Here is a 13362-nt window from a genome sequence, read left to right as displayed (position 1 = left end):
GTCATGTGTGGAGGAGGAAATAAATAGCAGAACAGGGAGTGACAAGGAAGGGTGGGAAGAAAAATGAGTAGAAGAGGAAGTGAGATATAAATATGTGTACATACAGTGGGATGGAGAGGTTATGAGAGGTGATAGTGGGTTTCAGGAGTGAGCCTGTTTTTATCGGACCCTGTTTCACACTTGGGCTGTGGTTTTTGGAGTGTTACCTTCACTTGGCTCTGCTTTTGAAATGAAAATTACCAGGCTGTGCTCTCTCATCCACTGTGATCCTTAGAATTCTAGACTCCTACTCTATATGAGGAAAATTTTGGAACCGTGAGTGTTAGTCTTTAGAATACAGAACGGTAACTGGTGCCATGGCCGCCATGTGCTATATCAGGTTAAGACAAGGAGCTAAATCTCCCCAGACCTCATCAGCTTAAGGTTCTCAATCTTTTCGCTCACGTTTCATGTACATTAAGTGAGAATTTGTCATCTTTGACCCATTTTACTTATTTTCATGGCCTTGACTGCCATCCAAAGCTGAACAATCATAGGTCTGAAAGGTTAATGTGCTTCAGTCAGTCACCTGCCTTGAACTCGGGGAATGTTCTGAGCACTTCTCTCAGTTGGTTGCTGTGGGAAATGAATTCTGAGGAGGACTTGTAGATTCTAAGAACAGGGGCACTCTACATCCTCCCAGTGCCACAGACTGTCTCCAGGTTATAACCTTTGACTTTCAGGTTGAAAGTTTGCAAATACAGAGAGCTGGCTTTGAAACCCACTTCATTCTTTGACTTCAGCCAGATTTGGTTAAGCATCCCTTGAATACAAACTCAGTGACTGCATCAAATAAAAAGAAATGCCCCGTCATTTATGTTGTCTGATGCAATTCCTGGTACAGAATTTCATGTACAGAGGCTCCTGCTAGTTGTTGTGCCCTTTCCCCCTAATCACCGGTCTAGTGTTTATATCACATAAACACTACTGAATGATATCAGAGAGTTGATGCTGGGATGATGGGAAAGGGGGTGTGAAGGATTCTGTTCTAAAATTTAGAGCTAAGAGAAGTGTTGGTTATTAATCAGTGTGTTCTCTCATTTTGAGAGTTGGGAGAAATTTGTCCAAAGTCACAGAGGAGGTAGTGACCATTCTAGACTCTACTCCATCATAATCTTTAGCTAAGTCTGACCCCACTCAGGCAGAGGGAACTTTAAGAGTGGAAAAAACATGGGCCATTTCCAGATCTGGGTGCCAGAGCAGGAATTTGGAATGGCTTGAGGGCTCAGGTGTTTCCAGGGTAGAGGAGAGAAGTACAGTATAGAGTAGTAAATTGACTGTATGGTTTGACTTCTGGCTTTAGAACTGGAAGTCACTGCGTGCTACTGAAAGTCTTGCTTCAAGCCCCCTCTGGCATTCAAACTAAAGGCTCTGATGCCTGCCTAAAATCCTAAATTAACTTCTGTAATTTTCAGCTCTGTGTCATTGTTCCAAATCAAATGCATGTTAAATTAAACACAATAAGCATCTCAAATAGGCCACGATATATTTGGATATCCTTAATGACAAATATTAGGCTTAACTTATGAGTAGCTATGCATCTAATGTTGGAAATTTCCAACTGTCAGGCTATTTTATCTTGCTCATTTGCAGAGCTTTAGTGACCATGGTCTCATTGATTACTGAAAATTTTCTTGGTATCAAAAATCAGAAGAGATACAAATATGTAATTTAACTCTGAATTATTGATCTTCTACTTTCAGTATTTGCTCTGAAGTCATGGAAATCTTCATTTTAGAAACCAAGTGAACTTACAAGTAAATCTTTAGTTTTTATTTCATAACTGAGAAGATAATTAATAGAACTTCATGAAGCTGAATTGTCATAATCCTCAAGAAAGTATAAGCATGGATCTGAAAGAGAATATGAAAGCATTTCTCTAATTTTTGTGTGTTTGTTTTATAGGCTATAGGTTCCAGGCTTGCTATCATTACCCAAAATATAGCAAATCTTGGGACAGGCATTATTATATCCTTAATCTATGGCTGGCAATTGACACTCTTACTCTTAGCAATTGTACCCATCATTGCAATAGCAGGAGTTGTTGAAATGAAAATGTTGTCTGGACAAGCACTGAAAGATAAGAAAGAACTAGAAGGTGCTGGGAAGGTGAGTCTAAATACAACTACCAATCTAATAGAGTAAAATATTCTAATCAGTACCCTTCTGTTACTCACTGCTACTACTGTGCTTGGAGAATGTTTTTATAACCATTCCTCACAGCGATCTTATTTGACACTGAATCAGCAGATTGGAAGCTGAAGAGAAGGAGCAAAACCAATTCTTAGGCTCACAGACTGACGACTAACTTTATTAAGCTTTTCTAAGTCAAACCATCACCTTCACACTCTTCCTCTACTCCCTCCCTTCCTCTCTCTTTCTTTCCCTCAAGCCAGCTGAAATCCATTCCTTTATTGAGGAAAGTAGCCTCATTTAATTACATATGATGGGGAAGATTAAAATAGTAAAAGGTCCTACAGGTATTTATTTTGTCAGGCTTAAATTATTAGCGTTCTTTCCTTTTTATCATGCTTCCTGTTAGCATCTTTTTCTGTTTACCTTTACCCTGCTCCTCCTGCTGCTGCTGCTACTGTTACTCCTTTCTCCCTCTACTCCTCCTCTTCCTCCTGCTTTTCCTCTTTTCTTCTCTCTCTCTTCCTCCATGCTTGTCTATTTGTTGTTGTTGTTGTTGTTGTTGTTGTTGTTGTTTAAACAAATGCTTATATGGCATTTACTGTGTTTCCCTGGCAAATGCTTTCTTCCTCATTGTGATCCTATGAGGTAGGTTCTATTACTAGCTCCTCTTGCAGGTGAGGCTGAGACACAGGTGGGAAATCATCCCAATGCCTTAGAGCTGATAAGCCTCAGAGCCAGGATCCAAAGTTGTGCCTCTGTTAAGAAACAGAGGTGAGGGGCACCTGGGTGGCTCACTCGGCTAAGCATCCGACTTTGGCTCAGGTCATGATCTCACGATTCGTGGGTGCGAGCCTGCATCAGGTCTGTGCTAACGTCTTAGAGCCTGGAGCCTGCTTTCAGATTCGGTGTCTCCCTCTGTCTCTGCCCCTCCCCTGCTCACACTCTGTCTCTGTCTCAAAAAATAAACATTAAAAAAGAAAGAAACAGGAATAAATCTGATATCACACAGTTTGTATATTGCAGAAATATAAATGGCCGGAGCACGGCTGAGCCCTAAAATTGGGTAGGGATACATTTATTAGTGGACCTTCCGAGGTTCCCAAGAGTTGGGGCAGGGACCGAGGAAGGTCAAGTGGCTCTGACTCTCTAGGCCTGTGTGTCTGAAGTACTCTGTTTCCAGGCCAGGCACCTCACCAGAGAATAAAGAATGACAAAGAGGGTACTTCTTCATGAAGGTTGATCATCACTGCTGACACTTTGTCCTCAAACATTGTACCTTATTTCCTTAGCATTCCTTCAGGAAATTCCTTTGGACCACAGCTTTAGTGCTTCCTAACTAGCGTCTGTGAGAAAAAGGTCTCCTCAGGCTATCAGAGGCCCAGTCTTGGGCCTCAGCAGGACCGTGCTGACCCACAGGCATCTGGTTATGGTCTGGCCCATGTAACATTGGCCCCTGTCAGGGAACACTTGCTGTCACCAATCACTTCACTTAGTGCTGTTCTTTCTTGTTTTTTCCACCTAAGGTAGACTTTTCAAATGCGGGGAAGATGGAAAAATCTAGGACAAAATGTATTTTGAAAAAATGTATTACTCTTTAGTAGTATCATCGTTTCCTGAGGTGTTCAAAAAGTCCCACAAAGGAGACTTAGGTTGTTTATAGGAAGGAGGTGATTGAGAAGCTCAATTATAGGGAATTCACTGCACATCACAGACAGATTAGCACCTTTGAGGGGCACATCAGATTTAAGACTCTTTTGGAGTTCTGTCACAGGGGCAAGACGGAAATGGATATGTGTACATGTGGCAGGTTTACTGTGCAAAGGTTAGGGGTGAGATAAATGCTGTGTTCAGTGGTTCATGAGACAGGCAGAAGCAGGTGAGAAAAGTGGTGCTGGCAGCACATCTAGTCTATGTAATTTTGAATATCAACTCCCAAAGATCATCATTCTCAGGTTACCATTTAGTATTTATTATATACCGAGCATCATGTGAAGAGTTCTGCGTGCATTTTCCCATTTGATACCCTCAATAACCCTTTGAATTATTCTGGTTAGTTGGTAAAAATCCAGAGTTCAGAGAAGTTAGGTAAGTTGCCCAAATCACACAGCAATAGTCTAACTGATCTCCCTGCTTCCACTCCTTCCTTTCTTGTCCACCCACTTTCTACATTCCTCTCACACAAGCCACACTGATGTCTTACAAACATAAATGAGATCATGCTAACCCCAACTTAAAACCCTCCAATCGCTTCTGATCACAGTTAGAATAAGAGCAACCTTTTACCCTGGTTTATAAAACTCTGCATGACCCAGCTCCCTTGACAGCTTCTGTGAATTCATCTTGTACTGCTCTCTCCCATGCTCACCCTCCTCTGGCCTCGGGGCCTTCTTTCATTTCCTAGAACATTCCAAGCTGGCTCCCTGTGATCTTCCAATGTCTGGTTCCTTTATGTTACTCAAGTCTCACCATTATTACCTCTTCAGAGGGGCCTTTCCTGCACTGGAATTAATTCACGACACTTCTCAGTACCTGATGTTTTTTTTATGTTTGTTTTTTTACTATTTCTTTGTTTATTGATTAATGTTCTGTCTTTCCTCCTAAGACATAAGCTCCATGGGGACCAAGACCATGTCTGTTGGTTTGCCCTTAAAGGGACAGAGCAGGCCTAGTGTTTAAGAGCAAGGCCATGTGGTGTCAGCCTGTGCATAACCTCTACCTGTCTGTGTTCTATGCTCCTTAGATTTCTGTCACATTATTACTGACTAACGAACATCTTAGTAACATAGATGCTTTTTCCTTTTCAGAAATAAAATCCATAACCAAACTTCAGTTTATTTGAGGAAAGAAGAGCAGTGTGAGGAGGAGTTTTTTTTCCTCTCTCTAGAAATATGTGTATTATGCTTTCTCCAAAATTATTTAGTGCACACTGGCTTCTGAGGGAAACTCAATGCTATTTACTCTTCTCACATTAGAAGTTCTCTCACCTCTGGGCGCCTGGGTGGCTCAGTCAGTTGAGCATCCCCACTCTTGATTTTGGCTCAGGTCATGATCTCACAGTTGTCCACCCCCTTCATTTTACTGATGAGGAGAATGAGACAGAGATATTTCAAGGTCCCATGGCCGAAATCTCATTTTATATACTGGAATCTTTCATGTTTTCCACAGACCTTTATGCAGACTCCAAAAGGATGTATTTATGCTAATCACATAGACTAATTGGAAGTTACATGCAATTAAAAAATAACCGAATGATAGAAAGTTTGTGGAAAACAAATTGATAATGTGTGCCATGTTCCTTAAAAATTAGTTCCCTTTGGCCTCGTAATTTCACTCTAAGAACCTCTCCCAAGAAAGTAACTTAATATGGAAAAATGTTTATGTGTAAGGATGTTTATCACAGAATTTTTTAATAGAGAATGGAAAACCTTGTTCAACAATAAAGGAATGTTTAACTGGCTGGGATATTAAGTGGCCCATTAAACATCCCATTATTAATGTATATGTCATGATCTTGGAAAATGCTCTTGATATTTTTTAACGTAAAAAGTGATGTAAAGCCAAATAGAAAATTTGGTCCCAATTTTGTTAAGTATGTATATGCTTAGGAAAAAAAACAGGTAAGCTAATATATAAAATACACCTATATGTAGCTTTTTTTAAAAAACCTTTATTTTTTCAGTATTTTCCAAATATTCTTCAATTTTCATGAATGGTTATTATAAAGAGAAAATATAAACATCACATTTGAAATTTATGTAAAATAACAATAAACCTAAAACGTGACCGTCATAGAAGAAAGAGCACTACACTAGACATAAAATACTGAGTTCTCAGGTTAACCTTGCCTCTGTAATTTTGGCTTTAGATAAGTGTCTCATCTGTTTAAGCCTTAGCTTCTCTTTCTATAAAAACACTGAATTAGCCAATCTTCCTGCCAGATCTAAAATTTGATTTTATAAATTACTATCCTTTCTCATAGTGAAGAAGATCATAGGTGATAATAAATAAGTAATATGTAACAATAAAATTAATTTTATTAATCTCTTTTATGGAATTCACACTAATTGCAACTTTTTTTTTTTTTTTGCCTCTGTGACTGGGGGCTCTCTGTGACAGATTGCTACTGAAGCAATCGAAAACTTCCGAACTGTTGTCTCTTTGACTCGAGAGCAGAAGTTTGAATATATGTATGCACAGAGTTTGCAGGTACCATACAGGTAATAACCATTGAAGAGTGGGAGGGGAGTGTGGGGAGGTTTTTCAATCATCAGATTTGTTTTCAGAAGGATTACTTTGGCCAGAATGTAGGGAACAAGTGGAGAAGCTACTAGAAGGGAACCAAATGGGAACCAAAGGGAACCACTTATAGGTATCCAGGACAGAAATCACAAGACCCTGACCTGTCTGAGGTAGAACCTGTAAGAGTAGGTAAGTGATGGGAAGCAGAGGGAGAGAGGATAGAGAATGACTCTGATGCCAGGTTGGGGTAATGGCCCTGTTATTTGCTCTCATTGGGAATGAGTTCTCTATGGAACATGAAATTTGAGCTATCTGTGGGACCTGAGGGGTGGTGCTTCTTGAGTATGCCTTTCCTTCCTCTTTTGACACTTCTCTAGTGGAGAATTTCTGTATTAAAGGAAGCTAATGAACTCCTCCAGCGAGGGTTCAAAAATGTAAGCCCAGCCTCTCTGAGTCTCAGTTTCTTGTATGGTAAATGGAGAGAGCTGGACCTTATCGATGAGTTTTCAAAGGTTAAAAAAAATAGTAGAGGTTTTTTCCTGAAAATGTTTTCATTTGAAATCCCAATATATGAAACAGATAGAAATGGAGTTGACCCTGTTGAAGCAGGGCTTGGAGGCCCAGAGGCTGCCCACTCACCAGCCTGCCCTTACCTCCACATCACCCAATTCACATGGCTCAGAAAATCCACCAATGTTAATGCCTTTGTGAAGTCTTCTCTAACTCCTCCAGAGAGTTGTGCTTCCTCCTTTCTTCCCCTAACATGTTATTCATAAGGTTCCTTCACTGCATAGTTATAGTCAACTTGACTCCTGGACCCCAAGGGCAAGAACATGACTGATTCTTCTTTATCACCCAGCATGGTTCCTGAAGCTTGTAGGTTTTGGATAAATGTGTGTTGAATGAATATTTACCATAGAGTGCATATATCTTATGTGTCCAAAAGTGGGGGGAAAGGGAAAGAACTTCCATTTATTAACCCCTCTTCATGTTTTCCTTGGCTTATTTTAACTTTACTTCAGTACTTTGAGGTGCAGTTAATACTCCATCAGGAAGTTTCCTGAATGTTCACAAGCGGTAAAATGAGGACCAAACTTAACTTTTTTGGAAATTTAACCCATTTTTGTCTGCCGTACCCCACCGCTGATCTATCAAAGGTTATGTTTTAAGGACTGAGAAATGAAAGTCAAGTGAGTTTCTTAACGTCTCCTTTTCAGAAACTCTTTGAGGAAAGCACACATCTTTGGAATCTCATTTTCCATCACCCAGGCAATGATGTACTTTTCCTATGCTGGTTGTTTCCGGTTTGGTGCCTACTTGGTGGCACATGAGTTCATGGACTTTCAAGATGTTCTCTTGTAAGTATCAGGTTAATATTTACAATTGAACTCTAGAAATAAAACTGAGGTGAACATGCTTCATGTCTGAGTAGAAAACCTTACTGTGAAGCTTTGTGAAGAGATTTTGGTGATTCAGAAGGTAGCATTTGCCTCTTGAGTCTCTGTGTATGATCCCTGAGGGACCCCATTTTCATTTAGGGAATCAGTGACTTCCCCCCTCCCCAGTGCTGACTCATACCTTTGACCTTCTGAATCTGTAGCTCAATGGGGTCGTGATTCACTGAAGGGGTTCTAGGAGGTTTTGGCATTTGAGAAGAAGCCAGACTCGGAGCCAAGTGTCTAGCTCCTTTTAAAGAACTCTCTGAACAAAGGCAACTAAAGAGCAGGTGTAGAACACTGAGTTCTGCAAGCCCTGGGGGAGTCTAGGATACATTTGCTTTCCTTGATAAAAGAAGAGCAGTTAGAAGGTAAGAGCTAAAGAAATTCAGAAATGACAAAGGAAAGGCTACATTGGGATTTCTGCCCCATTGCTGTGAATGCAGAAAATTCTATCTCAGGAGAAGACAGACCCGAACTTAATTGTACCCCCAAGTACTCAAATATGCAGTTAGGTAATGAAAAAGTAGATATAATCTTTCTGAGTGTCTAGATTTGGTGGTGGGCGAGATTCTGCCCTTTGATAGCATATCATAAATAGTGGTAATACAGTTTTTCATTTAAACCAGAATCACCTAAGCTTGTCTGATATAAGGCGTTAGTGTAATATTTCCATTCTGTTGAAACATTGGCATGTGTGTGCATTGTAGTTTGCTCAGGACGACCCCAACAGAAGATTTAAAATTTCCACTTAATATGTCTGTCTGACAAATGATATACAGAAGCTATTTATGACTTGGACCAAAAGACCAAAACCAAGCATCATTGGCATAGGGTCTTCGATTAGATAACTATTTGATACATTGCTTTACTTCAAGGTAAGGCATTGAATTGGTGAAAGTTGCTGACAGTTGGGAAACTGTCCCTGTTAGATTGGGAAAATCAATCTTCCAAGTAAAGGAAAAGGGAGACTTGTCTGAAGGGCAGTCCATTTTTTAAAAGATCTCCCAGGGGTAAATGATGACAAGCCTGAGATTACTCAGCCATTTGTATGATTTATTTAGAGTTCAGAGGAGAGGATATGAAAGGCTCACAGTATTCTTCCAGGAGGGTTCCCAAGTATTCTGTTAGTTCCAGGCCCACTGTTTAAGAAGATATGTTGAAATAGCCGAATTGTGGAAACAGCCCAAGTGTCCTTTGACTGATGATTGGATAAAGAAGAAGTAGTATATGTACACGACAGAATATTACTCAGCCATCAAAAAGAATGAAATCTTTCCATTTGCAATGATGTGGATGGAGCTAGAGAGTATTATGCTAAGCGACAGAAGCCAGTTAGAGAAAGACAAATGCCATATGATTTCATTCATGTGGAATTTAAGAAACAAAACAGATGAACACAGGGGGAGAAATAAATAGAGAAAAACCAAGAAGCAGACTCTTAACTGTAGAGAACACACTGATGGTGACCAGAGGGGACGTGGGCGGGGCGATGGATGAAATAGGTGATGGGTATTAAGGAGGGCATTTGTGGTGAGCACTGGGTGTTATATGTAAGTGATGAATCACTGAATTCTACACCTAAACTAATAGTATAGTGTATGTTAACTACCTGGAATTTAAATAGAAACTTGGAAAGAAAAAAATAAAGGTAAAAAAAAACCAAAAAACATGTTGAGAAATGTGTCCAGAGGAGGGCAGCTGGAGTGTTGAGAAAGACAGGAGTCATCAAAGAAACACAGGGCCTTTTAAAAAAATGTTCCAGTAAGGGCTATATTATGCAAAAGGATGTACATTTTTCTTCCATGTGAAGAAGAACTTCTGAACAACAAACTTAATCAAACTTGCTGCTTCCTAAAACAAAGAATGGAGGCCAACTTAGGAGAAGTGCCCAGGAAACAAACATTGAGCACTGGACTCGATATCCTGTGGAGTCTTTCCCAGCTTTAAGCTGCTATGATTTTGATGTCATAGGTTAAGAATATGAGTGCATCCTGAGTGCAGCATGCTACCTGTCTCTATAAGGAACTCACTCTTTGCTGTACAGCTCACACGTTTTCTAAGCATCTGGTGTAATTTCAGCACCAATGCCTGGATCTGTTATTTTTTTAATAGTTGACATACAATGTCACATTAGTTTCAGGTGTGCAACATACTGATTCTACTTCTGTATACTTTATGCTGTGCTCTGCAAGTTCAGCTGCCATCTGTTACCATCCAAGGCTATTATAATATCATTGGCTGGATTCCTTCTGCTGCACCTTTTATTATTGTGACATTCATTCCATAACTAGAAGCCTGTGTCTCCTGCTCCCCTTCACCCATTTTGCTCACCCATTCCCCTCTGGCCACCATCAGTTTGTTCTCTCATTTTTAGGTCTGATTCTGCTTTTGTTTGCTTGTTTGTTCATCTGTATTTTTAAATTCCACATGAGTGAAATCATACAGTATTTGTCTTTTTCAATCTGACTTCTTCCACTTAGCATAATGCCTACAAGGTCCATCCACGATGTCACAAATGCCTGTATCCGCTATTGATTGCCACAATCATGCTACATAACAACCAACCACTAACCCTCAGTGCCACACAATAATAAACGTTCATGTTTGCCCACAAGTCTGTGGGTCAGCTGGGCAGTTTTGCTGGTCTAGGATGGACATAGCAGATCGCAAGTAGGCTCGCTTGTGTGTGTAGGGCATGACAAGCTGGTTGGCTGGCGTCCCCACAGCTTTCTTCCATCTGTGCCTTGTCCTCCAGATGCTAGCTGGGCTTGTGGTGGTGGCAGAGAGAGAGAGAGAAAAGCACACAAAGCCCCCTGAGTCATAAGCTTAGAACTGGCAGAAGTCACTTCCACCACATCCTGTTGGCCAAAGCAAGTCACAGGCCAACTCAGATTCAAAGGGTAGGAATACAGATTCCACTTCTTAAATGGAGGAGCTGCAAAGTCCCATTACAAGAAGGTGAGGATACAGAGACAGTTGAAAAAGGGGGCCCTTTTACAATCTGTTAAACTGATGCGAACTTATAAGGGGAAGTGTTGACTTATTTTGTTTTATGTTTTTAATTTGTGTTTTACATTGTTTGAGGCAGTGTTCTCTATTGTAGAACTGTCAGTTGTCTAGCATTATAGCCATAACTCCGCTCATGCTTTGTCTTTGTTTTTGCAGGGTATTCTCAGCTATTGTCTTCGGTGCCATGGCAGTGGGGCAGGTCAGTTCATTTGCTCCTGACTATGCCAAAGCCAAAGTATCAGCTGCCCACGTCATCATGATCATTGAAAAAATCCCTCTGATCGACAGCTATAGCACAGAAGGCTTAATGCCCGTGAGTTTGAAGTTTTGATGATATGTTTTCATTCCTAACTAATGAGTGAAAGTACTCTAAGAGGAAATTTAATAAAATCTGTGGGGGTTTTTTATTCGCAGGTAATAAAATGAAACTTTCTAGATCATGAGGTCATTTTAATAAATGCTAATAATGTATGTTAACATTCAGTACTTTTGTAAAACAAGGCTGCAGGGAGATGGAAATACCACCCAATTTATGAGCAGATTCTGTTAATCGGATTTTATTATATGTAGGTTAGGTACTCTATTCTTGGAGAACAGATTTGAGTTATCACATTTGTATTGTATTAACAATACATGCTGTACAAACACTGACTGTCTTAGATTTTACTTATTACATTCTGGCAGTTACAAATGCAGCCTAATTGTAATACAAGTTTGCCATCTTCTGACACCTGGTGATAGAGGGGGGTTGCTATACAATGCGTTTTCAGGATTGCAATAATCATCTCTATTGTTACTGTTCTGATTTTAGAACACGTTGGAAGGAAATGTGACATTTAATGAAGTCATGTTCAACTATCCCACTCGACCAGATATCCCAGTGCTTCAAGGGCTGAGCCTGGAGGTGAAAAAGGGCCAGACGCTGGCCCTGGTGGGCAGCAGTGGCTGCGGGAAGAGCACGGTGGTCCAGCTCCTTGAGCGGTTCTACGACCCAATGGCCGGAACAGTGGTGAGCACACCTTTTTATTCATCTCATTTTAAGTGTTTAATCATCGGAATGCCTGGATATGTTTAATTCCTGACTATGAGCTCCAGTTTTTCCAGTCTTTAAACAACAGCCTCACTTAAAGTCTGACATCCTAGATACCATCTCCAAGCTGTGTCTGCTGCCCCAGCCTCTGTCTCAAATTGCCCCTCTACCCTCCTTTGTGAGCAGCCTTTTTATCATCCATCTCCCTTCCTTCCTTCGGTTACATTTCTGTTTTCATGAGAGGATCCAGCAAAAATTTAAGTAGCCAGAAAGATACAGGAGTGGGAGGGATGCTAAGAGAGACAAGTAAGGTGGGTGCCAGGGATAGGGAATGTTTTGAGAAGTTGAAGGTAGTCAACAATGACAGATGCTGTGGACAGGTAGAGTAAGATGAAGACTGAAATGACAGGATGTGATTTGGCAATTTAATGGGCTACTTACGAGATTTTAAAGTATTCTTAGTGAGGTATTGGTGGGGAAACAGTTTAGCATGGCTGAGGGATGGCTGGAAAGGGAAGTGGAGACTGAATGCAGATCGTCTAGAAGATTAAAGGTGAAAGAAAGGCAGTAAGAGCAGTAGCGTGAGGGGGGAAGCAGAGGCCAGGGAAGAGGTGTAGCAGGGGGAAATCTTAAGCATTTTTATGGCTGAGGATGAGATACAATCATTGAGAGAGGGTATTGAAATAGCTTCTAAAAAGTGGAATCAATGAATTTGGGAAGCAGATAAAGAATATAGAAGGATTCCTTTTTCTTCCCTGAACTAAAAGAACAAATGAAGGGTCAGATTTGTTCATTCAGCATTCACTAAACATTTACTCAGTGCCTGTCAGGGAGTATCTTGGGTACTGGGGAGGAGATAGAAGTCGTGAAGGGAGCAGTGTGACTACAGTGCAGAACAGGAAAAGAATCAGATTAGGAAGGAATAGAATTTATAGCAAGAAGTTTTAGTTAGTTACTAGTCATACTCACAGGTGATAATAAAAATATTTAACAACTGGAAAGGCATGGGCACTGACGAAACAGAATGGACACCTGTTCCATACAGTCAAACTGATGCCCCAGCTCCATATGGGCCACACTTGGATTAATGAGTGAGGTAGAAATGAAACTTTTAACCTATAGTCATAAATATTTTTATTTATGACTTACTCATAAATATTTTTATTGTATTCTACTCAGTCTGTTTTTTAACAGCGACATAAGCTTTATCCTCTATTTTTACTTTCTTGTATATTTTCTGTGAATTCTGACTTTATGCTTCAGTTTTGTGGTTGAAATTTGAACAAAGGGCTCTAAAGGAAGAGAGAAATGAAGCAATTAGGAGGAAATGTTAGCTCTCAGGAAAGATTATGGTCTTTAACAGATGTTGAGTAAGCAGTATATTAAATGTTGAGCTCTAATAAATTACAGGTGATAATGTCTGTACTCAAAGAATTTCACTGAAGAGATGAGGCATATACTTCCATGAGT

The 13362-nt window shown here is 40.3% G+C and overlaps 1 protein-coding gene across 2 annotated transcripts in view; it reads left to right on the top strand.

Annotated features, from left to right (window-relative positions):
• ABCB1 (ATP binding cassette subfamily B member 1) overlaps positions 1-13362 on the top strand; it is a 208364-nt gene that overhangs the window by 80557 nt on the left and 114445 nt on the right. For both annotated transcript variants that reach the window (XM_042965581.1, XM_007076760.3), the window contains exons 21-25: positions 1945-2148; positions 6292-6392; positions 7632-7772; positions 11019-11175; positions 11674-11871. In XM_042965581.1, the coding sequence (XP_042821515.1) occupies positions 1945-2148; positions 6292-6392; positions 7632-7772; positions 11019-11175; positions 11674-11871 (801 nt within the window). The remainder of the gene's footprint in view (positions 1-1944; positions 2149-6291; positions 6393-7631; positions 7773-11018; positions 11176-11673; positions 11872-13362) is intronic.

Source organism: Panthera tigris, chromosome A2 (assembly GCF_018350195.1).
Source record: "Panthera tigris isolate Pti1 chromosome A2, P.tigris_Pti1_mat1.1, whole genome shotgun sequence".
Lineage (NCBI taxonomy): Eukaryota > Metazoa > Chordata > Mammalia > Carnivora > Felidae > Panthera > Panthera tigris.
The sequence above is the reverse complement of the archived record's forward strand: the minus strand, read 5'-3'. Positions and strand labels throughout refer to the sequence as shown.